Source organism: Polyodon spathula, unplaced genomic scaffold (genome assembly GCF_017654505.1).
Source record: "Polyodon spathula isolate WHYD16114869_AA unplaced genomic scaffold, ASM1765450v1 scaffolds_1422, whole genome shotgun sequence".
NCBI classification, from domain to species: Eukaryota; Metazoa; Chordata; class Actinopteri; order Acipenseriformes; family Polyodontidae; genus Polyodon; species Polyodon spathula.
The window spans coordinates 262,948-290,779 of NW_024472902.1; the positions used below are offsets into that span (position 1 = coordinate 262,948).

General features: G+C 46.1%; 1 protein-coding gene across 2 annotated transcripts; it reads left to right on the plus strand.

Annotated features, from left to right (window-relative positions):
• Nucleotides 1-682: 682 nt before the first annotated feature.
• Nucleotides 683-27,690, plus strand: abl1 (c-abl oncogene 1, non-receptor tyrosine kinase). 2 transcript variants are annotated; one of them, XM_041242827.1, is made up of 11 exons: nucleotides 683-2,983; nucleotides 19,144-19,308; nucleotides 19,571-19,866; nucleotides 21,363-21,635; nucleotides 21,953-22,037; nucleotides 22,419-22,596; nucleotides 23,262-23,446; nucleotides 23,751-23,903; nucleotides 24,007-24,096; nucleotides 24,356-24,481; nucleotides 24,892-27,690. In XM_041242827.1, the coding sequence occupies exons 1-11, from the start codon at nucleotides 2,851-2,853 to the stop codon at nucleotides 26,523-26,525; spliced, it is 3,318 nt and encodes a 1,105-aa protein (XP_041098761.1). In that variant the 5' UTR covers nucleotides 683-2,850; the 3' UTR covers nucleotides 26,526-27,690. The 2 variants fall into 2 exon arrangements, with proteins under 2 accessions (XP_041098761.1, XP_041098762.1); XM_041242828.1 differs by lacking the exon at nucleotides 683-2,983 and adding an exon at nucleotides 14,548-15,076.
• The last annotated feature ends 142 nt before the right edge of the window (nucleotides 27,691-27,832 follow it).

Genomic DNA, 27,832 nt, shown 5'->3' on the forward strand with positions numbered 1-27,832 from the left:
GCTGTGCTGTGCTGTTGAATGCTCCTTTATCTTGTCATGTGCACAGCTCCCCACAAGAGCCCCGCTCTACAGAACAAGCACACAATCTCAGGCTGTGTCTCCTGTCGGCTGATCAGAACATATGAGAGAGTAAAGAGACAGTGTGTGGATTTAAACAAGGCAAGGAATGCTGGTGACATCGAGAGACAGAGGAGCCTAGTGGTTAGAGCAAAGAGAGGAGGAAGTGGGGACTGGGGTGCAGTGTGGCCTAGTGGTTAGAGTCGAGGGACTGGGAGGCAATGAACAGCACCTTGCATTTCAACGTACTGACATAAACGTAATTAGTTGTGTTTTGTTTCTTATGCTGACATGTCCAATAAGGAGTCTTTGGCGTCACAGTGTCGTGCTGTTGCTGTGTGGGCTGTTATGTGCATTGGAAAGTGCATCATCGCACTCTTCCGTGTTTAAAACAATAAACACGAGCAGGAACTGCACCCGGCTCACTTTTTCCAATCAACTCATGCGAGCCTCTTCTGGCATCTCTGTGCTGGGCGCGCTCTCGATACTCTACGTGCTCGCGCAGCCGGCATTTGCCAAACGCGCGTACTTGCCTGACTACTTTTTTTTTTGCGCGCTCGCCCTCGCGTTGCGTGCGTCCCCTCGACGCACACCGTGAACCCCCCCCCCCTCCCCCCCTCTACATTGCGTGTTGAATGATGGCGGCTGCGCGGATTTGAGATTTAAACAGTATTTTTTTTTTCCTATGAAGAAGGACTGGAATATATATAATAAACTGACGAAAAATAAACACGGAAACCGAGTCTTGTTCGCCCGAGCTGGTGCCTTCAGACTCCCCAGCAATTCCCGGGCTGCTGGAGCCGTCGCTAACACGGCAGAGAGACTTTGGAGAGGGTTCCCCGGGTCAGGGAGCAAGCAGAGGCCGGGAGAGTGGCTTTGAGGCCGGGAGAGACAGGGCTGGGGAGTCGGGGGTGGGAGACCGAGCCCCTGGACTGTTATCCTGGACCTGTCGGCTGGGTGGTTGTGTTTGTGCCCGCGGGAACTCTAACTGCACAAGGGAGGCCAGGGAAAGCGTGTTTTTAGTCATGCATTGAGGATCAACTACGTGCCAAAGCCCGAAGGAAGGCAAGAGAAAAAACACCGCAAAAACATCTTTAAGCGTGACACCGTGCAGTAAGAACGCGGGACGTGAACAGACTTACTCCGGGGACCAGGAGTATTGCACCCGCGTCCCTGCGCAGATCCGCCCTCTGACTGTGCAGATCGCTGCTGCTATCACAGAGACCCCCTATCACTCTGTGTTATATATCTACATGTTAAAACACAGCCAGGGTATTGCATTACAAGACAAGCCATAGCGGGGGCCTTGACTGTGCATGCAACTGGGATCGCTGGTGTAGCATAGCGAACAGCACAGATGTGAACGTGCGTTTAATCAGGGAATTTTATAAAAACAACTCCGTCCTGAAACTAAAGCAGCACCATAACACTTATATGTGTGTGTGTGTGTGTACATACATCCTACATAACACACATGTCTTTGCAGTTTGAGCACTTTGTTGTCGTTGGGAGTGTGAAACCATCACTGGACACTGGGAATTATAAGACCACTGTAGATTGTAGTCTTGGCTGAGGCACAGTCAGTCACCTTTTAAGAGATTCTCGAGAGTGGATTCTGACCTCAGACCCTTATAATGTGAAAGGCTGGCAGGCTTTTTAAAATGTAGCTGTAGCTGGCTGGGGATATGACAATAACAAGACGCTATTGCCAGGCTAGGACCAGGGGTTAAGGTAGCAATCGAGAATTAATAAGCAAAGCTGTTTGAAAAAGCTTAACACCGTGCACTGGTAAAGGCGAATGTGTGGCGCTCTTCTGTGTTTATATTGCAAATGTTTAAACCTAAACGAGTTGTTTCATTTTTAGGGCACTGGGAATGTTTTAGTGAATCTGTGGTACAGGTACAGTAGTAAGTTTAAAAGTCATGCTTTCATTTTAGTCCGAATAAAATTGTTAAGCTCAGTTCGGGAGGCAGTGCAGGAGGAAGTTTGTCAGTGTTTGATGATGTCATCAAAACAGAATTGTATTTAATGTCAGATCAGATCAGAGGGTGGAGGTTTATCTGTCCGCACAGCTCAGCCGCATCTGAGTGCAGGTCATGTTTATTTTTCTGCTTGCTGGTTTGATTTTTAATACCCTGTCTATTCAATTTGAAATAAAATGAAACTGGATTTTGCCAGCTTTCTACAGCATAAGCTGCCAGCTGATGAGAGACACATATAGCCACATTACCTTCAGCAAATCAGCCTTTTGGAACACAGCAGCCCATCAGCATTAAGGAATCTAACACACTGCACTGTTTAATATCAAGACAAGCTCGCACAATAAACAAGATGATGCAATTCATTTATCTTCATTGTGTGCCTTAAAGCTTCATTCATTTTTATTTTTTTTGGATAAACCTGTAAAACTGGATGTTTCATGGCAGTCTAGTGTCCGCTCCCCCTTTAGCACACTGCAAAGAGGCCTAACACTGTAGACAGTTAAATAGACGTGCAAATTCTGTAGCGTCACCAGTAAACGTTTAATAAGGAGAGAACTGAAAAATAAGACCAGGTATTGCAGTTCTTGTCTGTGGTCTTGGAAGTTTCAGCCTCTCATTAAAGATTTTCTATAATTTTTTTTTTTTTATGGACTACTACACATGGAAATCAGAAGCCAGGTATCTTGTTGCTCCCTGGAGGTGTACTTTTGAAGCTTTCTTCCCAGACTCGCTCGCTGCCTTCTTTCCCTGGCAGGCCTTGGATTGCTAGAGGTGATTGTGGCTCTTAGCGTTGGCTTGGCATCTTTCCTTTATGGGTCAGCAGCCAGGGAAAGTACTCGGGGACCAGAGGAGACCAAGCCTGCCGGCTCTGCCCTTTATCAAGGGGGTGAAGAGGGAGCCGTCCCGGCATGGAGCCCAGCACTGCAACGTCTTTGTGGAGCACGGTAAGCCTGCTTTCTGTGCTGTGCAAATAATGTGGCTTAATCTGTCTCCCCTGATGTAGTGCACTGTACTGTGTGGAAGCCAGAACATATGCTTCAAGCATCAGTCTTCATTTACACGCATGGAAAGACCCACTTGTTAACCCATTACATGCTATTGCCCTCATTTGAGGACTTTTGTAATTTTTCGTTAGCTGGCACATCTACCTGTGTTTTCATTTTTTTCTTTTTGACTAGCTTATATTGTTATGATGGCTTGCTCTAATTTTGTTAACCGCAAAAAAAAGTTCACCCCTCCCCATACGACTAATTTATAAGATTAGCCCTCAATAAGGGCTTCTAAGAAAATCCCTCTTTTGAGGTATTGCTGTATAATTGTTACACTGTGCAGAGATGGGCAGCTAGTGTAGCTTGCTGGAAATGCGAGCCAAAGCTGCGGTATGTCCCATAGCCTGTCTCCACACTACGGTTTAACAGTGTGTCTCAGCATGCCCAGCAGAATGCAGAAACCTAGCTGCCTTGCCCTGCCTCCTAACAAGCCCTGAAGACCATGCTGCATTCCTCTGGAGAAGAGGACTGTGCTGTGCAGCGTTGTTGTTGCTTTTCATTTGGTTGGTGGCAGCTTACTTATTAATAGATCAGCCTACCTTTTAGAGATGGAGCCTTTCTGTGTGTGTAATATAATTTCATTGTGTTCTCCTAAAGAGGGAGTAAGAACACAAGGACAGGGGAGCAGTCCGATCCCAAAAAGACACCTCTGCAATGCTGTATGCTGCAGTAAGTAGGAGTGCTGGGAGCATTTAGGCTCAGCGGCAGGATCGTGAGAAATTAATATATTTGATTTTGAAGCACAACGGGAAAACGCCAGCCCTCCTCACTTGAGCAACGCACGCTGAAACCAGCCAGCCCGGGCACGTTTATTCCAGTGGTCGTTTCCCGCGCGTGTCAGTCAGCCAACAGAAGGGTTCTTTCTGAGCTGCTTTGTGGAACTGCCAGAGTTTCTCGTTGTGAGTTTGCTGTGAGTGTTTTGTAATCTTGCAATGTTCATTCCACCTCAGTGAGGTAAATAGCAAGGCGTGCCACCGAGCATTCACATTTAGCTTTTTGCTTTTTGAGATCATCACTGCAGTTACACAACTCTTCCAGAGGGAGGCACTGCGTGCTATGCAGACTTGCCAAGAAACTGCAATTGCAGGGGCACTCTGTATCAAGTTAAAATCCCATATAAAGTTTGACATTAGGTAGTCAAAGCAACTTGTTTTCTGACCTTTATGGATTTTACTCAGTAAGCAATTCTAGACCAGTATGAAGTTGGCATGCACAAAGCTAATTAGTTGCGGTAGCCTTATTTCAATCCATTGATGTGTATTGATGAAATCACACACACCTCACACAGATACCTGCAGCTCTTTGTGATGTCACAGGACTTTTCTGAGCAGAAAGACCCAAGCAAAGCCTGATCTCCCTGGGGGCACGCAGCACCTTCTAATCACAACCTGAGTGGGGGGGTGACTTACTGATCTGAGAACTCAAAGCAGTGCTGGTAATGAGTAAAGACGAAGCGAGGCTGACGGGGGGGCTGGTTTTCTGTAATGAGCTGTAAGGGGATGTGAATCACCCAGCGAGGAGTGATATATCACTGGTGAGCTCTCTCTGATTCATCTGCAAAGAGGCTACAAGCTAACAGCTCGCTAATGGAAAACACTATCCTCGCCAAACAGGTTTACGAGTCCCAGAAGGGACAGGATTTGGCGCACTGAATTGCAGGGCGTGCAAAGACTTGTATATGAATATGTGTTTCTGTATACCATGTGTGTACAGTGTTGTGTGTGCTTTAAAACGTTTCGGGACCAAAAATTCACAAAGCGTTTCGCTCTTCATTACTTCCAGCACACCACTGAACAAAACTGCAATCCACAGTATTGGCAACAGGCTTCTCACAGTGGCAACAAATGACTTCAATTAAAGCCCCTGTTTTGTTAGTCAGTTAAATCGGCTTCAAATGAAAGCAGTTGAACACTCGCAGCGATTATGATGTCTCCTGAAATACCAATTCCAGTTCCATCACAGGAATTGATTTCAAAATGGAAGTGGAATTGGAAACCGGGAACTGACCTCAACCCTGGTCAACTCGATCTGTTTTTGACGTAGAATATTTTCTGTATGCTGCTGCTGCTGTTATTCTTTTAGAGAAGATCCATCAGCCCTGCTCTCTCTCTGTGTCGCTCTCTCTCTCTCTCTCTCTCTCTCTCTCTCTCTCTCTCTCTGTGTCTGTGTGGTCTCCTGCAATGGAAGCTGTTCTCTGCTTTCTGGAGCTGAAGCAGGTGATGCAATGCTGTTGCCTTCTCTTCAGCACAGCAGGAGAGGGGATGTGTCCAGAGGATGTAGCTCCTTGTTGTTTTGATTACCTCTGTTTTGAAGGATAGTGACAGACATGCACTACGACCCTTTCACTCCAAACCACTGCCCTCCAAGTACTCCCACTCTCCAGAACAACAATGACGCTTCCTCCACACTCTTTTCCTGGACTGTGTCCCACTCTTTATAGCTTATCTTCAAGACTAATGTGGAAAGTTTGTCGCCAGCCAGCCAGCTGGGGAAACAACACGACCGCTTTTTATAATAAAATGTCAAAACTTTTTTTTTGTAAGTGGTAGGTCCAGGCTACATTTTTATTTCTAGGGTATGTGGGAAACTACTCAGAAAGGCTGGCCTTGTTTTGAATCCCAGTTCAGGTACATTTATGCTTCCTTATTTTATTCAGATGGTGTTTTTGCATGACTCACAGTGGAGAAGGGTTTTTTTTAAGTAGCTTTTCCTGACTGGTTGTATTCAGAGTAACCCTACCCTCATACCACTGGGTAGTATTGGATTTTCCCTTTAGAGCACAAACCAAGGGAAAGCAGGGCTGCTCGGGTAAAGGTGACCCCAAAGGTTGCAATGTGAATGTCCAGTGACTGTCATGGCTTGTTACTGGCTTCCCTGGGAGTTTTCTCTTGCTAAAAGAGCCCCTTCTGTCACAGGAGATTACAAACCAAAAAAGCATAGAAAGAAATAGTTGCATGACTACATTTTTAGTGGCAAGTTCCCCAAAGTTACAAGAATGCAGCTTCATGCCTAAAAGATAAAGACTTCACAGGATGCCCACTATGATCAGCATCGCCTGTGCCGGTTTTAGATTTTTCCTGCTGTTTTTGAAGTCTGTTGATTTGATGATGTTCCCATCAGATATTCCTCACGCAAGTGGAAGTCCCTTTTATTTACTTTCTTACTTGCCGCTATCTCTTGTGAGCTGGCTCTAGAAAGGATCCACCCTTTCCACGGGCACACAGTTTGTACGGTAAGGGGCAGCACTCCATTATCTTTATTTACTCCGCCTTCCCCTCCCCCATGTTAAAGTTCCCCAGATCCCCTGCGTTGGTTTTCTTGGCACAAAGAAGAGTTGGAGAAATTACAAATCAATAAATAAATGAATGCTGATATCTGAGCTCTCACTTCCAGTGGAGGACCTGTTTGAGGTTTTAAACCTGCTGTATAACCCTCCCCTTTTCCAGTTCTCCAGTTGTCTTTCTGAACCCCCCCCTCCGGTCTGCTGCTAGTCTTGCTCGTGGGTTTCCCCAGTGTTGCTCCAGCTCCCTCGGGTCATTTCACTGTTGCTGAGAACGGGGACCCTGCTGCAATCCGATGGTTTCATGCCTTCAGCTGTCAGGCGGCGGGCGAACACTGAATGAATTGACGGCATCGTATCTTGACCTCTGCCTGCCACAGAGGGAGCAGGGGCAGCTTGCTAATGGATTTCAGATGGCTTTCATCGTTTGCTCTCGCACTCCCTGGTGTCAGCCAGCAGTCGGTTTCAATATGGAATCTTGTTACAGAAGTATGGCACGCTGTTCTTTAGGACAAAAGGCCGGCATTGTGAATCTGATTTAAGTGTTTAGTTCTAACACATCACTCTACCTTTCTGGAAGTCCTCTGTTCAATAGCAACACCTACTGGCACAGTTAGGGCTGCTTGAAATGCAGTTCAAGGGACATTGAAGTTTGTAGTAATGCTGTGGAAAACTGTGCCTGCATCGCTCGTCTTACTCAGTTTGGTCACAGTGGAAGATTTCCTCTGGATTCCCAGTATTCTGAATATTTTATAAATATTTTAATAATGCATTGGGGGGGGGGGGGGGGGGGGGGTAGTTTCATCAGTGTGGTTTCTTGTTGATGGCTTTTTTGGACCCGCGCCTATATTTCTTTTGTCTCCAAGTGATTTACTTTCTGAACTAAGTGGGAGTGGCAGCTGTTTGTCTTAGCAGCCATGCCAAAAGCAGAAAGTATATAGAGAGGAGATTTGATCAGATAATTTGATTTGAAAGCCTGTCTCATGATAGGGTTTGTCAAGGTGTGTTTTGTCAGTTTGTTAGAATCTTCTCTTCTGTTCTGTTTCCCGGTTGGGTCAGTTTTCAGTGAAATATGTAGGAAAGGTCAATCTGTCGCATTTGGTAAAAGTAAATGCGTTTTTTTTTTTTTTGTTTTGTTTTGTTTTTTGGTGACACCTGCTTTTGCTACAAGAACACTGACCTTGCAGCGCAAGTAACCACAAGACAAGAGAAATGATTGATCTGGGGCACGGCATTCCTGCACGCGACTAACCAACAGCTCGGCAGTGTTTCCAAATCAACAGACTCCATACAGCAAGCCGCTTTTGAAGAAAAAGGGTCAAAAGAGTTGAAGTGGGATCTCTGTGTCACCTCTTCTGTGTTTCCCAGGCACTTTTTTTTTTTTCTCAATGTCAACGCCAGCCTCTCTCTCTCTTTCTTACTCCCGCCCGTTTGGTGCGACATTCCTGTTTGTATTCATGTTATTTATTTTATGTTGAAGCAGCAAAACTGGAACGCGAGCTACGCCGCAGCGCTGAGTCAGGAATGTGACCTCTTGTGCATTCCGCACTCTGGAATAGCTCCCATATCTCCCTAGCATGTGTTTTGCAGAGCTTTGTTGTCTAGGAAACCAGACCGGAGCACAGCGAGGCCTTGGGTAGGAGTGGCATTGTCGGACTGACGGGATGATTCACCGTGGGGGTCAAAACGTGGCCACCTTATCCCTTTAAACCTGGGACCTTCTGAAACCAAACAAAAGCCTTTTGAGATCACAGCTGTTGCATAATCAGCAAAAGGCTAACAGACTTTCTTTTGTTTTTTAAATGGTTTTAATGCAGTCAGAACTTTTTAAAATGTCTTATCGTTGGCTGTCTAAAGTCCAGAGTCCTAGGCAGTCTGGAATAAAACTTAATTAAGTTTGTCTCAAAGTTTTATGTGTGTTTGTGTGTCTGTTGATGATTTGATGGTAATTTTAATCCGAATGGTTTCTCTTCTCTCAAAGTTGTGCTAATCCAGGTAAATACATGTGCACCTTGAACTTGTGGTCTGCTGTAGCAGCTTACGAACATTGGTTTTTAAACCTAGTTTGTGTTGTGCAAGTGGTTAAAAGTACTGAGGGTGTGAAAGTAGTAACAGTGATGCAGTTTGGTAAAGGCAATGGGATTGTGCCTGGAAATGTGCAGTGAGAAAACAGGAGCCCCGTCTGGTCCTGCATGTGGATCCTGTTATCTCTCAACAAGGTTCTTCTGCTCTGATTTGTTTGTCTTTGTTAAGATTACTATGACGTCTTTTGGCACAAACCTGTGCCAGGTGAATGAAAATCAATCCAGGGTCTCAGAATGGATATAATATATATAATTTTTTTTTTTTTTTTTTTTGCAAGTAACATGTGTGTGTAATTTATTTGAATGATTTAGATGTAGCCATGGTGACTGCGATATACAAGTAATGGGAAAGTCTGGCTTCTCTTCAAGCTGCTTAATTTTAATCACTTTGTCTGTGATTCCTGAACGGAAGGGCTCTTAACTACAGAACCTGATCATTCTTTCCCTATTAGGCAGCGTTGTGCATGCTCTCTCCTCCAAAAGGCTTATTCTGACTAACTTCAAGCAATGACTAGATTGTTTGTTTTATTTTTTTTTTCCAGAATCTGGAAGGCTATGATGAAACACAAGTTTTCAACAAACAAAACAAACTATTTCATCTGGTGCCGATTATTTTTCGGGGAGAGAAATATGGCTTGCCTGGCATAAGTGTGCTGATTTTGAAATTTGTTTTTGTGTTCTAAAGTAATAGGTTTATAGTTGGGTGTCTATGAAGTGTGGCTAGCTGCGCTTCCAGTGAAACCTGGAATGGCTCAAAGGTACCACGCTCGTTTACAAATGTATAATGTTGCAACTGGCAAAAGAAACGTGCGTTATTAGGGATTTGGGCTTGCTTTTCTAAAAACTTCCAAAACCCCACGTAGCGCTTTTGAAAAGTCGTCGATGGGACGGCAGAGAGGGGAGACGGCATCTCTGTGGTGCCATTACTGCTTTGTTCCTTCTTGGCTCTGGGTTTGTTTTAAGCCTGTGCAGTACAGCATGCTTACATCATCGTGAAAATGGAGCGAGTCGGTCTTCACTCTGGAGAGTTGGAAAAACAAAAAAATGTAGCGAACGTCAGGAGGGGAGGGGGGGTGGGGTTAAAGCTGCAAGATCCCTTTTCCGTTATCCTGAGACCAGCGCTTTACTCCTGTGGAGCAACAGGCTTTTATTGTCCCTTCCACACTGAACTCTGCTAGGAGAGGGAGGGCTGGAGATACCTGAGGAGCGTTTCCACTTGTTGCAAAGTCTCTGATGTTTTTGAGAGAGGTGTAGCAATTGGTAAGCACAGTACCAGGGCTTGAAACTCATATTAGTGCTGCCCGCCAGTCCGGGGTTTCAGAACTACCTTCGATGCAAGATTCTATATATTTTTTAATTGATCAATAGCCGTGAGCTATAGTGTGAGTTTTAAGCCCTGTAAGCCTGATCTGTTTCTAATGGTCTTGTTTTCTGCTTATACGCCCCCTCACTTCAGCAATACCTCCAGTCAGGTAGTGAAAGCTGTGTTTTTGGAAGTGACGCTCCAGGTGCAAGCTGTGTGCAAACAGTGCTGTCACGATATTTCTTGACTTGATAATTCATCTTGTCATTTAAGTAGTAATGCAATAACAAGGAAGTATTGTACTAATGATGCCTGTGACTCCTTATAGCGTTCAAAAAGTGAGTTATCTGCAGCATAAACATGCAGGGACATAAAATAACTATGGTTAAAACCAGCAATCTAAACTCTACCAGCGTAGCTAACGTCTTAACAAGGGGTACAGGGGGGTGCAAACGGAAATCATCAAGGCATGAAGCACAAGGAGATGTTAGGAGACGACAAGACTTTGGCGCATCAAGGCTTCACCGTTGCTACATCGGGGACGCCAGCTTGTCCCAGGGCAATATCTAATCACATCTGAAAAGCAGCTGTGCACTGCAGCTGAGCGAGATGTTTTCCAGGCCTTGCTTGAAGAAGAGTTTTGCAGTCAGATGATGAAGGAACTCCTATCCCCAGGACGCTGTGATATAACTGGGCAGTACCGCATCTGCTTTCACTTAAACACAGAGAAATAACAGGCTAAATGAGCGTTCAGCACCACTGTACATTCCTCTTAGATTTCCTTTAGCTGGGGTAATAATCGCCACTGTGTCCATTTTCGTCCTTTTAATCGCTTGCAAAGGGACCCTTTTCCCTAGTGGCACATTTAGTTTAATAGTGGGTTGGCCCGTGACGTTCCCTTGTTTTTGAGTAGTTAAAAATCCACTAGTTCTTTAGAAGCAAGGTGGACATGGAACAGACAACGGACACAAATACATGGTCTTAAACACCACAGAGCAGGTTGTTTAACAGTTTACAGAAGTGTTGCTTTGTTTTGTTCCAACTTTTCTGGAAAAGTAATGAAATGCTGGAGGTGTCACTCAAACCAATATGCCCGTGCGCTTTGAGCGGGTGTGATTACTTGAAAGAGTTTATAAAAAGCTACAGATTTCAAACGATTAGTTGCTGGGGGAGTTTCCAGAGCAATGGTTCTCCACTGAGTCAAAATCATATAAAAACAGGGAATTTTAAATGTGGTTCTCGTACCAGTGGAGCGAGCCAGATTCCGTGGTAAACAGCCCGGTTTTCGCAATGTATTGTTTTTGTTGTTACAGTGCCTCATAAGAGTAAAATGATCAAGCTTTTGTATTTTGTACATTCCCAAGCACAGCGAGTAGTGAAAAAATCAGAAATGCTGTTGGAGATGTGCTTGCCTTGGATAAGTATCCCATGCTTGTTTTCTAAAGCAGTACAGGGTCTGTAATCTATGGAAAAGAGAAGATCGTATGGTTCTGTAGCTCTTTAAACCATGCTTGCTCTACATAACAGTATGTCTCCATGCTGGGCTGGGAATGTATTGCTACAGGCTGTGCTGCTGCTGGAGCATGTGTACAGACTGGCCATGTTGCCTTGGCTAGGATGTGTCCAAATGGTGCCTGAATTCCTTGCCTGCAGACAGACATGTCCTGTGTGCACTCTGAAAGGGTTCCTGTATAAATATTGTCACATAGCTGAAATGATTGGCACTGTCCCGCCGTTGAAACCTCTTCAGGTCCCTTTGTCCTCCGCCCAGCTGCCTTCCGAGACTTGATATTAAGTCCAGCTGCGGATTCCGTCTCCTTCAACCCTGTTCGAATGTTTCGGTGGAAATTCTCCAATCCTTTCTCATTCCCAAAGTAAAATGAGCAGGCAGAGTGCCAGCGCTCAGCTGGCTGACATTTCTGACATTGTTAGACAGTGCTGGGTTTCGTCTCAGGAGGGAACGGGAGGGGATTAGCAGCTGTGTGACGGGGAAGGGTGCCATGTGATCCCGTACCAGCCTCCAGAGCCCCGATCCCCAGGAAAAGAACAGCAGGGGTACGTTCAGGGGTAGAGTTCGGCAAGTCTGGGGTAGTGAAAGTTAGGTTGAAACAGCGTGCAAGGTGGTAATGGGGTAACAAGCCCTGAAGTGAGTTGTTGATTTGATGCCTGTATTTTCAGTGAGGTAACTGTATAGCACAGTGCAGTAGCTTGTTTCCTCATTTGCATGATTTAGGGTTCTTGAATGGCAACCTTTGCTAGTGTTCTCGATTTTTGCTTTTCAGCTGAAGCACAGTTGAGCAGCTAGTACTAGTCTGTGTTGTGTCAAGCAGGGTTGATTGGTGAGGCCCATTCTGCAGCAGTCCAGATGTTTGCTTGACCAGTTTCCTGGTCCTAATCCCTTTTTAATGGTTTGATAACATATACAGTCTACAGTGGAGAAGGGCTGGGCACCCCCCTCTGCTCTAAAGGAGCGTTTCCCTGCTGTGTTCGCATCAAGAAAGCCTTGTTTTGTTCACCCTGTAATATGATCTCACAAGTGTGTTTCACCATCCCCAGGGGTCTCAGACTTAAATTAACTCTTTGGGTCCTGTTTTTTCCTCAGTAAGGTTTTGTAAGTGCAAGCTGTGTTGGTTATTCTTAAGGCTGTAAAATGTTTATATAGTAAACAGAAAAAAAAAAAAAAAAAATCTAAACAGTGTAATATATTTTATTGAATGTCTATCCAAAAATATGTTGTTTTTAAGAGAATCTTCCTTTGTTACTAGTTTTTTTTCATCATTTATAATTTCTTCAGACAATCTACACCACTGTGATTTGATACTGTGGGCCACTGTGAAAAGGCATGACTGAAATTCAAAAATACAATAAAAGTAAAAATTTAAGTAAAAATATATATTTAAATAGCATTTTATTAATGTCTTAAACCTTTTTTTTGCGTAAATCATTTCCTGTTGAAACACCGAATTGAATAAACTTGAAACAGCTTCTGCTTTCTGGCTGTAATTAATCCAGACTTTTTCAGCTCCGGTCCTGGAGGGCCATTCCTTTCCAGGTTTAATAGGTATAATTAAATTATAAAGTGGTTTAGGACCTGGCCAGCGGTTTCATTGGTTCAATTTAAGAACTAAGGACCGTGCTGGAACAAAAAACTGGACTGGATGGACCAGGGTTGCCTGCCCTTGCTAGAAGGCATGCACTAAACTAAACAGCACTGGGATTATTTAGTCGCAATGGAGTGATACTCTGAGCTCTCCTCAGAATAATGCGCTTCATGTTTCTCCATCTGCAGCCTTTTTTTTTTTTTTTTATCTAAAGCTACAGCTAAACATTTTGCCTCCCCCTGTAGAATTAGCTCATTTTGCTTCATAAAGTCGAATGAAACCGGCTGAAATAATGTTATCTCAGCATATTGAATTACACACCGCTTTGTAGTTTTCCCCATATACTTAACAGAGAAATGTGACTTCTCGAAAATCTGACATGAAATATTACTGTACTGCTGCTGTGGCTTCCGCTAGACTTGCGATGCTATCTTCTAGTTTGTTTGATTGCATGGTGTTGAATAAAAGATCTAAATTATCGGTGTGTTCAGGTAGTTTTTTTTTTATTTTGTATTAAGATTCTCAATCCTAAAATGGTAGGTGATGCTAACCCTTTGTCCACATCTGTACAGCAGATTTATCAGCTCCGGGTAGTAGTTTTGCTGTGGTAGCACTAGGCTGTGCGGTACAGCGTTTGCTGTGAAGTAATGCAGCGATACTTCAGCTTAATGCATAGCGTGGTGTTCGTGTGCAAGCCAGGGTCCCGTGGCACTACTGTGTGAAAATAGAATAGCAGTGAATTCCAGGCACGTTTTTTTCATGCCACGATTCAAGCCATTTGCTTCTGGATGCAGTTGAAATGTTTTTTTTTTGTGTGTTTTTGGTCTGTTGGTTTTGCTCGTGTCGTATGCTACTCTCTAACCCCAGCTGCATGTACAGCAGGTATATGGAGTTGTGATGTACCGGGTCCAGAGTGAGTCAGTCTGGTGAAAGCTGCTGCTCTCTGTTCACCTCCTCAGCAGGTTATGAAATGCACAATTTAGGCTGCGTCATGAAGTCTGGGATGTAAAACGGAAGAAAGAAATGTTGTGGTGTATTTGTGTGGTTACGCTGATTCATTTTGGCTCCAGAACAGCTGCTGTAAAGTAAGTAGAATTGTGTTTCGCTGCGAGTTACTGGTCTGACCTTAGTAGTGGGAAGGCATTTTGCCTTTCCGCTGTACTCGATGTTAGTGGAAGTTAGTCATTCACCAGTCGCCTTAAACTAAAATTCATCTTTCAGTTTGGTTAAGGCTGTTCATTTCTTAAAGTAGTTTATTGTACACTGTGTCAAATTTGAAGCTGGTATAAAATATACTGTACCGGTCAACATGCTGGTTTTTGGCAAACATGCTCCTTATCTAGAAGCATTGTTTTTAAATGCGTCTGTGCCTGAGCTGTAAAAGTGGCTGGTGCAGCAGTATAAACACAAGACGTTGTGCTTGTAGTTTTATGCTCACCCCCCCCCCCCCCACATTCCTCCTTTACCATACACTGTTAAGTGTACACTCCCCCCCCCACATGCTGTCACAGTGTTACACCAGCTTTGTTGTCGTGCAGACCAACCAAGGCAGTGTGAAAACCCTGCCTTGTTTCGATGTGTTGAGATGGGGGCAGAGAGAGAGAGGAGGCGGTGCAGTGCATCTGTTGGAAGTCCAGGGTTAACTTGCCTTGTGTGGGTGGATCCAGCCAGCTGATGTCATTCAGCAAGGCAGCCAGAGCTTGAAAGGGGCCCTTTGTTGGCAGAGTGGAGTGCAAGCAAGTCCCTGTGCATTCTCCAGCAAACGGACAGAGCGGGAGAGAGGAATGGCAGGATCTCCTGCGGCGTGCGGCTAAACAAACCAACCGATCGATCGGAGAAGAACCGGGGTGTGGGTTGGGGAGAGGAAGAGAGTTCGTGAGGGTACGAAAGAAAGAAAGTATCTGATGAACAGCAGAAACGATGGACGCGCTTCGACTAGAGCTGTAGACTTTGCGGCAGCAGCAGTCTGATTTTCCCCGAGACACTGGGGCTGTGCCAGGCTAGGGCTGAACGCAACCTGGGCTCAAGATTTTAATATCTGATTTTTTTTTTTTTTTTATATATATTTATATATAAATTATATACCGAACAAGTAAATCAAAAATAGTTTTTAAAAGTGGAAGTGAAAAAAACAAATGAAAATGTTGGAGATTTGCCTGAAACTGGTGGGGTGTAAATCTAAAAAGGGCCTCTCGTCGTCGTCCAGCTGTTATTTTGAAGGTAAGAGAGGGGGAGGGGACGAGGGCAGGCAGGCAGAAAGACGCTGGGCCTGCTGCTTGGAGGCCTGGGCAGGAAAATTCCTCAAGTTTTTACTTCTTACTAATCCCTCTGCCGAGACCTCAGCTGGATCACACATGGTTGAGAGAGAGAGAGAGAGAGAGAGAAAGAAAGAAAGAAAGAAAGGGGGAGAGGAGCCAGACGCACAGGCCCTCTGGGTGGGGGGTCTCAGAACAGCAGTGAGCTACACGCACACTTTTCTTAACGCAAGCACTTACTGGATTTGTTCAAGTAGAACAGCACAGTCTCTGCTTAATTATAAATTAATTAATTTATTTCTTAGATCCCTGTAGTTTTTCAAAGACAGTAGATTACTGTGCTTGCAACAGCGTTCAGTAACAAAGAGATCTGTAAATTTAAAACAAAAGAAAATGAGATGTCTGTGTTTTTGTGTAAATCTAGAGCTACCATACACAGCAGTTGGGTGTTTGCTGACTCTCTTGTTATCTCTGTTTGGAGATGCTTCACCTGTTATCTTCTCTAGTTTATGTTTGAGGTGGTCCTGTGGTTACAGATAAGGAGGTGTGATCTGGTGGTGAAACGTGAGGACTGGGTAACAGAGCGGCTTGCTGAAACTACTACCAAAGACTGCTCGGCAATATGGCGTAGTTAGTAGAGCTGGGAAGCAGTGTGGCTCTCTTGTCAGAGACTCCTATTGCATAGCAGTTTCACCCATTCCAGGTTTTACTATGAGCTTGATTAGCCACAGAATATAATGGTAACAAGCTCAGGTGTGTCTTAATAAACTCAGTAAAACCAGGAATCTTATTTCCATTGCAGAAGCATCTGATGTTTCACAAGGTAGCCCATCTGGGCTATAATGTGTGTTTCAACACACACACACACACACCGCACTGCTGTTTTTGCACACACACCCCCCCGCCACCCTCCTCCTGGTTAAAGTTGAGCAGATCTAAGTATGGATTTGTCTTTACAGGACTGGGAGATAGTGTGGCTTAGCAGTTAGAGCTACAGACTGGGAGTGAATCCTGAGTCCCTTTTATTCCTCTTGTTTTGTTATTTTTCCATTTGTATACCTCTTCCTGTTTTTCATATGGGGGGAAAAAAAATGTGCAAAGTGCAGGACATTCCTTTCTCAGCCTGTTATACCATTACGACATTCCTAAAACCTTCCCTCTTGCAGCAGCAGCAGCAGCAGTGCAGGATATGTGCTCATTCCTCACTCATCGTGGTCAGCCCTTGGTTTTGCGCCCTTGTGATCACCGCTGGCTCAAGCTAGCGTAAGGGGTTGCTAATGTCTGAGGTATTCGCAGACGTCGGCATTGAACAAAAGGAAGGAGCCTTTTTTTTTTTAATTACGGACGTTCCTTTGAAATCTCATCATTAAGGGGGTTTGCCCTAGTTTTTCGTGTTTTATCTTTTAGCAGTGACTGATGCTTGTGTCAAGTGAGGAAGGGTGTTCTGTGTTTTTTAATGCATGGTGTTCCTGGAATGAGCCAGTTCTGCTTGAACAGTTTCACTTACAGGGGCTGGTAGGGTGCCTGTGGCAGGAAACACAGTTTAAGGATCCCTGTTCATACCATCTAGGGACAACTGGGGTTAAACACACACGCACCCAGACAGGTGGCCTCTACTGCCAGAGACTGGAAAAAGGTGGTCTGGTCAATACAGACAGGTGGCCCTTTTATAGCAGTAATTAATATCACACAACGTGTTGTTAGTACTGGGGATTTTAAACAGTTACTGCTTATAGGTTTTCCTGACTGTTCACAGTCATTAAAAAAAAAAAAAAAAGAATTGTGCCCCTCATCTGTTTGTTTCTTTACAAAGTCAGCTGTGTAGATCAGAGCCAGACTTGCATGGAGAATCACTAACAATTTACTATTGTATTATTTTAAAAGATGCCCAGCACTGGTTTTAATAAGACTGGAGTAATCTGCAGTGACTGTTTGAACGGGGTGTGTTTTGAGTATCAGTTTGCTTCCAGAGAGTCGGCTCCAGCCTGTGTCCTTCTCTCTCGAATCCTGTTAGTCTGCCAGTCCCGGGGAAGGCTCCTGTCTCCTCTTATCTGTGATTGTGTTGTGCTTCTCTCTGCTGAATGGGGGAGAAGATGAACGTTATCAGCTTCAGCTTTGCAGCCGGAGTGTGGAAATTCTCGTTTTCATTACTGAAGCAGCGGACTTCCTTTTATGGGGGGAGGGAAATAAATAATCGAAAGCAAACCGGAAGATTAACATATCGTTTTTTCTTTTTGTAAGACTTAACTGATTAGCAATCCAAATACAGAGTTGACACATTTACTGTACTCTGCAGTATTTCCAGCACGGTGGTGGAGCCCTAGGAAATGTAAACGCTCAACTGTAACGCTTAGCGTACTGCAGTACGACAGTAATATGGTACCAACCGTGTTTTTGGCAAAAAAATATTTTGTCTTCTGCGAACCATTTAAAGAGAGGAAGGTAGCAGTTCACTTTCGTTGAATATTTATCCAGGGGGTATGTGATTAGATTAACCATTTATCTTTGCAAGAAAGGGATCTGAACGGTAATAAGGAACTTGGAATTCCCTGTTTACAGTCTGTCAATTATTAAGCTGTTACCCCTGTGCAGCTTTCCACCCCCTGCTCTGCTAATGTAAACATTTGTGCACGCCGTACGTTGCTGCGGGGGAGCACAGCAGAAACGAAATTGCGGTTTTGTGTGTACCTGGCCTTTTAACAAAACATCCGAACAGCTCTGGTTTAGTCCTGTGTTGGTCTGTTTCTCCTTTACCTTCACCAGCCCCTGAATCGAGTAATTCAGATCACAAATCCAGAAATGGAATAGAGGAGCAGGGACTCTTCTCTTCACAGACACGGCGCCGCACGATACAACTCCTCTGGCTGATGGTCTCCGCTTGTGGTTGCAAGTCCCTGATGGCACAAACCAAGCTTTCAAGATGACAGACATGTGCTAATACATGCTGTCCAATAACAGAACTGAGCGGGAGTAACAGGAACTAGGGATCTGGTTGTTAGGGTTATAATCTTCCAGTCTGCCATGAGCCTCGTTACATTGTGCTGAGTGCTGGGTGTGAACAGCACATCGCAGAGACTACTCTGCAGTCACACACGTTCTCTTAGACCAGGTTCACATCCAGGCATTTGCGCTTCTAGAAGAATTTGAGATCTGGTTATCTCAGCCCCAGCTCAAAAGAGAAAAATAAGTCACTCAGAACTAAATCCACACTGACACATTTGTGAAAACAGCATGGGGCACATTACTGTGGCTGACTCCTGATCGCAGTCTTCACGTGCTGTGCTTTTGAGATGTACATTCCACTGTTCTGTAAAGTAATCATTCCTTTTTGCTTTACCTTTCCAATAACAGGATGTGTCTGGCACAAAACTAGTAAGAAACCACTTGGGCATGTGTTGAATCGCCTAATTCAACACATTACATGGTCCAAGCAAAAGCTTGGCAAATACGCTCCACTGAGTCTGTGGTGTAAGGAATGGGTTTGATGTGTCAGACGTGTCCCACTGGTGCTGAAATTAAAAAGTTACAGTGCTGTTACAGGAGAGTAAACTGAACCACATCTGGGATTTAGACACATTTGTTCTGTGTTAAATCTTGGCATGTTTACTGTAATGCAATTACATTCTGTGTTGCCTTATCAACAAACACAACTAAGCAGATAGGAGCCGCAGAATTAATTTAACTGAGTTGAGGCATTGATTTCTCCTACTCCAACCTGGGCATCGCAAGCCTTGTAAAGGCTCTGGCATCTCAGTCAACGCTGAGGCATAGTTAGTCACTGGGCATTCGAGAAGCATGCATGAAAATGGTCTCACAGGTGCTGGGCAGAGGCTAATTTTAATAGTTTGACCTTCTGCGACGGCATGAAACTCCCACAAAACTGAAGTCATCAATTTCAGCGACCTGAGCTGTATAACTGCTTTTACATACCCTGTACTTCTAACTCAGGGCTCTGTGATGATTGGGCATAAGAACTTGATGACCTGGAATAAAAATGTTTTTATTAAAAGCTATATTCTTCTTCTTTCTCAGAAGCTCTCCAGCGACCAGATTTCGAGCCCCAGGGTTTGACCGAAGCTGCTCGGTGGAACTCCAAAGAGAATCTGCTAGCGGGTCCCAGTGAAAATGACCCCAACCTCTTTGTTGCACTGTATGACTTTGTAGCTAGCGGGGATAACACTCTCAGCATAACCAAAGGTAAGAACACGTAATGAGATGAGACCCCTCCAAAGAACTGGCCTGAAGCTGTATTTCCTTATCTCTACTTGTCTAGCTCTCTTGTTAAACATCGTGGTACACTTTAGAAGAATAAGGGTGCTTTTTTATCCTCAAGTACATCTCTGTAAATGAAATCTCAGTGGATCTATCCAGCAGATCTATTCAAATGTACTGTACTGTACTCCCCACTGGCTGGATTGGCTTGTCTCAGGGACGTAACCACCCTTCTGGTTTTGTGCAGGTGAAAAGCTCCGTGTTCTGGGTTATAACCACAATGGGGAGTGGTGCGAGGCACAGACGAAGAACGGGCAGGGCTGGGTTCCCAGCAACTACATCACTCCCGTCAACAGCCTGGAGAAGCACTCCTGGTACCACGGGCCCGTCTCCCGCAACGCGGCCGAGTACCTGCTCAGCAGTGGCATCAACGGCAGCTTCCTGGTGCGGGAGAGCGAGAGCAGCCCAGGGCAGAGGTCCATCTCGCTGCGCTACGAGGGCCGGGTTTACCACTACCGCATCAACACCGCCTCCGACAGCAAGGTGAGAGTGGGATGGCAGGAGTTTGTGCAATCAGGTGTCTGTTAAATCAGTTCCTGATGACCTGCACGAGTCACTCCCAGTGGTAACCGAACTGACTTGCTCATTCTCCGGCTGACTTAGTAGATTTCGCAGGTGGCTGATTTGTTGGAACCTGGTCGTTTTCATTATATTCCTAAAACAGGGTGGTTCTGAAATCCAGGACTGGGTGCATGTCCCCCCTCGTCAGGTGAAAATGAACAAGCAACAAGCTGGGAGCGGAGCGTGGTAGTAGGGCAACACCACATTGCAGACGGCTGGTCTCCTGGACCCCACTGCATTGGCTAGCCACTCAGCCATTACTCATCCCTGCAATTTATCATCTGCCATTTGGGGGGGAGGGGGGGAGGCTGCGGGGAAAGGCATTCCTCTCATAGCATGCCTACCCCCCTTCAGGTTTAATGTCTGTTGCTGCTGTTATAGCCGCAGAGGAGTCATCGCTGAAGGAAGAATTTTATTAGGGTTGTTTTGGGTTTTTTTTTTTCTATTCAAAACGGTCCACATTCTTTTGTTATTAAACTGCTGTTGTCCTGAAGTGCTGTGTTATTTTTTTAAATGACTGTAAATAGTTGATTTGTTTTCTAAGGAATGTCTGGAAGCTGACGCACAACCAGGTGGTTAGAGGGGTGAGCAATAGAAGACGGAGGGATAGGGATTTAAGGATAGCAGCTAATGCAAAGACTAGGCACCACAGTGGCCCAGTCTTAAAAAGTGTAGGATGTGTGGTTTAGATGTAGCACAGGGAGTAGGAGGCGCAGTGTGCCCTGTTAGATTATATTCTAGCATTGCCCTGTAAAGTAGTTTTCAGAGTGATTTGGTTTTTCATCATTTTCTGGCTAAGATTGCCCTGATCTGGGTTCTGTTAACACTCTTAACTTTCAGGGGGCGGAATTAGATCTTTAGCTCTACCCACAGAGACTCCAGATTCACCCCCTGTAGTTGTCCAGAAGCGCTGAGAGCAATTTATTTTATTATCCTTCTCCCGTGGGACCGTAATGAAATTCCTCCCCAGATTATGTTGGGTTGATGAAGTGTAGTGAGCAGCAGGGGGTTATCGTCGTTCTACCAGCGGTTACACAGCTTCATGCTTAGCATGGGCTGCATACCTTTAAAATAACAGGTTGCGTCTTAAACAACGTCAGTGAATTCCAGAAACGTCAACCTGTTCTAGGACTGCCTTCGTTGTATGCTAGCCGTGCCAGTGATCCCCGCTGTCCCATGCAGCTTTCCGTCCCCTACTGGTGGATCTTGCACTAGAGCAGCATTCCTCAAGTGTGGCTCTTTCAGTCCATTCCAGTCCATGGTCTTTTTCCCACCATGTTCTTAATTCTTGAATCGAGCCGTCCAGAGCCTTGTTGCTACCAGGTTTAATTGAGCATAAGTGCTCAGTTAATTAAGGAGGCTGGACTGCAGTGCCATGCGCACAGACTGCGAGTAACGGCCCCTCCTCTCCCCTGCAGCTGTACGTGTCTTCAGAGAGCCGCTTCAACGCGCTGGCAGAGCTGGTGCACCACCACTCCACAGTGGCCGACGGGCTGATCACCACCCTGCACTACCCGGCGCCCAAGCGCAACAAGCCCACCGTCTACGGGGTCTCCCCCAACTATGACAAGTGGGAGATGGAGCGCACGGACATCACCATGAAGCACAAGCTGGGAGGCGGGCAGTATGGGGAGGTGTACGAGGGCGTCTGGAAGAAGTACAACCTCACTGTGGCCGTCAAGACTCTCAAGGTACTCTCCCTTCAAGCGGCAGAGCCCCAGCGTAGACTGGGAGCATTGCTTATGGGGGCTTTTATTATATCTACCCCTCAACCTTTTGTTTTTATTATATTATATACCTTTTTTTTTTTTTTTTTTAATAAACAGTTGAAGTGTAGGATTGCCTCCTAGTGTCATGCATTGGCCCTGCTCACTTAGAGATGGGGCATGTTGGGGAGAAGGAGCCCTGTCTGTTCATGTCACGTGGGCTCTGGTTAGACATCTGCAATCTGCAGGCGGTGCAGGATTTCCTGGGTGAAGCAGAATGAGTTGTTTGTGTCTCTCTGCAGGAGGACACAATGGAAGTGGAGGAGTTCTTGAAAGAAGCCGCCGTCATGAAGGAGATCAAGCACCCCAATCTGGTGCAGCTGCTGGGTGAGTGATAGCAGTGGAATCTGAAACCATAACGTGGGTCTAGGACATTGTAAGGGAGGAAACCAATCCCAGATTAGTGTGTTTTGAGTGTTCAAGGCTATACGTGCTTGCAGATTTCTCTCTCTCTCTCGTAAATGTTGTTTTTCACAAAGTCTGTATTTAAGATCTGCTACCCTTTAGATCAATTCAGTAGACCCTGCTGTCTGTAACCTTCTAGGCACCATTTTATTTCAGCAGCAGTTAAGAACTGTATTGAATAGGACATGCTGTGCATGGCCAGGCATTTTCTCTTTTATACTCCAAGCGTCCGCTTCCATGCACAGTTAGTTTCTTGCAGAGGTTTTTGAAGTTCTTTCAAGTTGTTGCTGTCTCGCTCCGCAGGCGTTTGTACACGGGAGCCTCCCTTCTACATCATCACAGAGTTCATGACCCACGGGAACCTGCTGGATTACCTGCGGGAGTGTAACCGCGAGGAGGTCAACGCGGTGGTGCTGCTCCACATGGCCACACAGATCTCCTCTGCCATGGAGGACCTGGAGAAGAAGAACTTCATTCACAGGTGCGCTCCGAGAGACCGGCCGGCCGGGCTGCACCTCACAGTGGACAGCTGGTCCTGTCCGATTCCAGCGTGTTGGGTGATTTAATGCTAAAGGGAAATAAACTGTCTGCTCCCAGGACTTGATGGTGAGCAAGTGGGCGTCTTAATCACTGTGCAGAAGAGCCAGGCTCGTCTGGATTCGTGGTTATATTCCTAGGAGCTTTAACTTGATCTCACCAATGGGGAAGGGGCGATGAATCTGAATCTGTAATCTTTTCAGCTAAATGAAAAACAATATTATGACGTGTTATGATCTCCAACAAAGCATGAGAAGATAGTGCAAAGGCGAATTATAGTCTAATATATATATATATCTATTATGAGAAACATACCAATATTGTTGCTTTTTATTTTCTCAAACCGTTTCATTTTTAATGCCTGTTTTTTAAATAATAAACGAACGTAATAGCTGACTGACTGGTGTGTTGTAACAGCTGCATCGTATTATTGTTTTTATGCATAACGTTTCCTGCATTGGCCAGTTCACCCCTGTAAAGGGTTTTTGATCTCCTGGTTAGGTAAAGGTTATATAAATACAAATCCAAGCCCTTCTCTGGCTGCACCACCCCCAGGTATTGTTGTTGGCAGCGGCTTGCAAACTGAACTCTATTCTTTCTGGTCTGCAGGGACCTTGCTGCCAGGAACTGCCTCGTAGGGGAAAACCACTTGGTGAAGGTGGCAGACTTCGGGCTGAGCCGGCTTATGACGGGGGACACCTACACAGCGCACGCAGGAGCCAAGTTCCCCATCAAGTGGACTGCTCCAGAGAGCCTGGCCTACAACAAGTTCTCTATTAAATCAGACGTATGGGGTGAGCAATCGCATTTTATAGCGAGAGAAACCAAGGTCCTATTGCAAGTGACTCTGCAGCAGCAGTTGTGATGCATAGTCTCTGGTTCAAATCCCAGCTCAGACACTGACTGTGTGACCCTGAGCAAGTCACTGAACCTCCTTGTGCTCCATCTTTCGGGTGAGACGTTGTTGTAAGTGACTCTGCAGCTGATGCACACCCTAGTCTCGTATCGTGTAAAGCGCTTTGTGATGGTGGTCCACTATGAAAGGCGATATAGAAAAATTATTATTATTATTTATTATAACCTACCTTTTTTATGCAGCTTTCGGGGTCCTGCTTTGGGAGATCGCCACCTACGGCATGTCCCCCTATCCAGGCATCGACCTGTCTCAGGTGTACGAGCTCCTGGAGAAGGATTACCGCATGGATCGGCCCGAGGGCTGCCCAGAGAAGGTCTATGAACTCATGCGGGGATGTGAGTGTTCACTTACTGGAGCGACTGGGTATCTTCTCTACTTTTCTCAGTTTTGTGCACGATTGTAATTTGACGCGGGGAAACATTTTGCATCCTTTTTAAGGTTGGCGGTGGAACCCTGCAGAGCGTCCGTCTTTCGCCGAAATCCACCAGGATTTTGAAACGATGTTTCAGGAATCCAGCATTTCCGACGGTGAGCGGGTCTTTTTTTATTATTCTGTACTGGGAGGAAAATAGGCTTTGTAAACCTGCCTTCACTCGAGGGAGTGATTTTACACAGAAGGTTTTAAATCCTCTGAAACAGATTTACCGGCCGGCTTTGATGGTGTGGACCATAAATCGCTGTAAACACTTTCCCCCTAGACAGTCACTAATAAAGGATGAGGGCTGCTGGTGGGTGCTGAGAGATTGATGTACTGAATGTGTAACAAGTTCTGGTTTCTGCCATGCAGAGGTGGAGAAGGAGCTGGGAAAGAAGGGTAAGAAAGGGCATGTCGGTTCTGTGCTTCAAGCCCCGGTCCTACCCACCAAAACCAGAACGATGCGCAGGAACATGGACAAGGATGGCGACAGCCCAGGTATGCACAATATACGAATATATAACTCTAACGCTTACTGCTCCTCTCATACCTCCAAGAGCTTACAGGGCCTCATTTTTACAGCTTCAGTGCATGCAGCATTGCAAACCCTAATATGTGTTTCAAAAAAAGGTCTTTCAAATACAGAAAGGATTTGTAGTTTCCTTCACGAAAGAAATTTATGCGTTCAACCCAGTTGCAATGGGTCAATTCCCTTTTCAACTCTAATTCCGTCATTAAAATCAGTACCCAAGTCCATTTCCTTCTTTGAAAGTGGGAATTGAAAAAAGGGAGTTGAGCCCAACCCTGATTGTCAGAAGCAGACAGCTAGACTGGCGGCAGGATTAGATTGGTTACAAGGACAGTGGAACTGTTTACGCTGATTAAAGGAAGCGTCTGTTCCGTTTCAGATGCCGCAGAGCCCGAGGTGGCCGTGTCTCCAATGCTGCCCAGGAAGGAGAGGCCTTTCCTGGACAGCAATCTGAACGAGGATGACCGGCTGCTGCCCAAGGACAAGAAGACCAGCCTGTTCAGCACCCTGATCAAGAAGAAAAAGAAGACGGCCCCGGCACCCCCCAAGCGCAGCAGCTCCTTCCGTGAGATGGATGAGCGGCGAGGGGGGCTGGAGACTGGCGACGAATTCAACAACGGGACCACCTTCAACGACACCCCGGCAGGCGTCGACCCCGGCAAGTTCAACAACAATGGGGCGAGCATCCCGAACGGCGTGGCGGCCGTGCCGGGACCCGCGGGGCTCTTCTTTACGCCACGCACTCGGAAGAAATCCAGCACCTTGGTGTCCAACATGGGGGGCAGAGCCGCTCCCACCCCAAGCGAGGAGGACCCTGTTTCAAACTCCAAGCGATTTCTGCGTTCCTGCTCCGCCTCCGCCATGCCTCCCAGCTCCGACAAAAGCGAGTGGCGGTCTGTCACCCTCCCCCGTGACCTGCAGTCCTCGGCTCGGCACTTCGACTCTGGCACGCTCGGAGGCAGGAATAGCAAGCCCGCTCTGCCCCGCAAAAGAGCCACCGAGTATAAAGCGGAGCCTGCCCCCTGTGGGGGGACCCTCACCCCGCCCCCGCGGCTGCCCAAAAAGACAGAGGAGCCGGGGGACGAGGTTTTAAAGGACACAGAATCCAGTCCCGGCTCCAGCCCTCCTAACCTGACGCCCAAACTCATCCGCAGGCACGCAGAGGGAACCAAAACCAGCGCCTTGCAGGCGGAACTGATGCTCAAACCCAACGCCTTTTCGGGTCTCGGCTTGTCCGAGGACTCCAGGATGAGGAGGGTCAAACAGCCCCCTGATTACCCGGCCCCAAAGGACAAGGGGAAGCTGCAGAAACCGAAACCGGGACCCCCTCCCCCTCCACCTTCCTCCTCCAAGTCAGGAAAGCTGTCCCGGAGCCCACCCCAGGACACACCCCTTCTTCCTCCAGCAGAGGCCAAAGGCAAAGCTCAGTCTCAGGCCACGGATTCCTACCCAGAATCTGGGAAAGCACTGCAGCCCCCCGAGAGCACCAAGAAGCTGATGCTCCCCATCGCTCCCAAGCAAGGCAAGTCTTCGACCGCAGGGGGGTCCGTTTCCAACCAGCAGCAGCAGCAGCAGCAGCAGCAGCCATCGCCGGGCTCCGGCAGTGAACAGCCATCCCCTACAGCCTTCACCCCACTCATCTGCACCCGCGTCTCCCTGCGGAAAACCCGGCAGCCCCCCGAGAAGCTCTCCAGCTCGGCCATCACCCGGGAGACAGTCCTGGAGGGGACGGAGCAGCTGCGGGCCGCCATCGGACGCAACTCGGAGCAGACGGGCAGCCACGGGGCGGTGCTGGAGGCCGGCAAGAACCTGCTTGGCTACTGCGTCGGCTACGTGGACTCCATCCAGCAGATGAGGAACAAGTTTTCCTTCCGGGAGGCCATCAACAAGCTGGAGGTCAGCCTGAGGGAGCTGCAGATCTGCCCTGCCAGCTCAGGGGGCCCTTCCTCGGCACAAGACTTCTCCAAACTGCTCTCATCCGTCAAGGAAATCGGCGATATCGTCCAGAGGTAGCAAAGGAACGATTTAGTTTAAAAATTGTAAAAAATCTTTAAAAATAAAAATGTTTTAATAATAATAGCAGTAGCAGTAGTAATAACAACAAAAAGAAAGCATGGGAATGCGGTCTCTGGTGCAGGAATGAGATTCGCGATTGGACCGGCTGAGCTCTGCAGAGGGAAAACAAGGGGAGGGTCTGTGCACAGAAACAGGCGCCTGCTGCTTCATTTGTTTCACTTTGTTGTTAATTTTATTACAGAAGGTTTAATATTTCTTGCTCAGCCATTTCAAAGACTGGCTTGGGCCCGGCTGAGCATCACTTGAAATGTCCTGAGAACTGCGCCACAGGTCTGTTGTGTGTGTCTTTTTAAAAAAAAAAAATGTATTCCATTTGCAAGGAGAGTTGCAGAATGCAAGATTTGCTGCTGGTTTGCAAGCGGTGTGCCTTCAAACCAGCAAGACAGAAGTCTTGCAAGAATCAGTTTCTGTGCGATTTGTTATTGTTGCCTTTCTCCTGCCTCATGTCTCTCTCTAGTAGCTTTCCTTCTGCAGTGTGGGGTGGAAATAATACCTGTTTGCTTGGGCAGTGATTGAAGAAAGGGAGGTGGAACAGTGCTGCTTCTGGGTAGGTAGGTGGGGAAAAAGTAACCAGAAGATGGTCTTTAATTTCTGTGCACGCTCCTCCCCAGTGCCTTACAACACCTCCAACTGAACCACAAATGACATATCTAGCCATCCACTATACTGAGTGACCCTAAAGCTGACATCTACCATAATAAGAACACACTACTGTCCCCTGCACATTGGAGAAGAACTGAGGACTGTTGTATTTTTGTGAACACTGCACTGGCCTGGTCTGTGAGATCAGTGCTAGAGTCGCTGTGCACTGGGGGGGCGACTGTTGAGAGGAACTGTATATTTTCTAAAACAATGTCAGAAGTTACTTTTGCATTCAGAGGTTCTCTTCCCAGGACTATCCCTTTTTTTTTTTTTTTTTTTTTTTTTTTAAACTTTGTAATTGTGTCGTTCGTTTTCAGTATTAGTTAATACTCTTTGCGTCACCTCTGCCCTCGCTGACGGCCGTAACTTGGAACACAAAATACCGCAAGCTGCCTTTATGTTTAAATCATGGTACTGTGTTTTGGGTTTTTGTTTTTAGTATTTTGGTTTTTGTTTTATTTTTTATCAATGAAACATTACGTGCCACTACCTGTTTCGTTTGTATCACCCCGTTACACTAGTCTTTTTTTTTTTTTCCTTTGTAAATATCTGTGCTGTCTCTCTTGTTTCTGTAATACTTATTGGTGCATTATTTCTTTTTT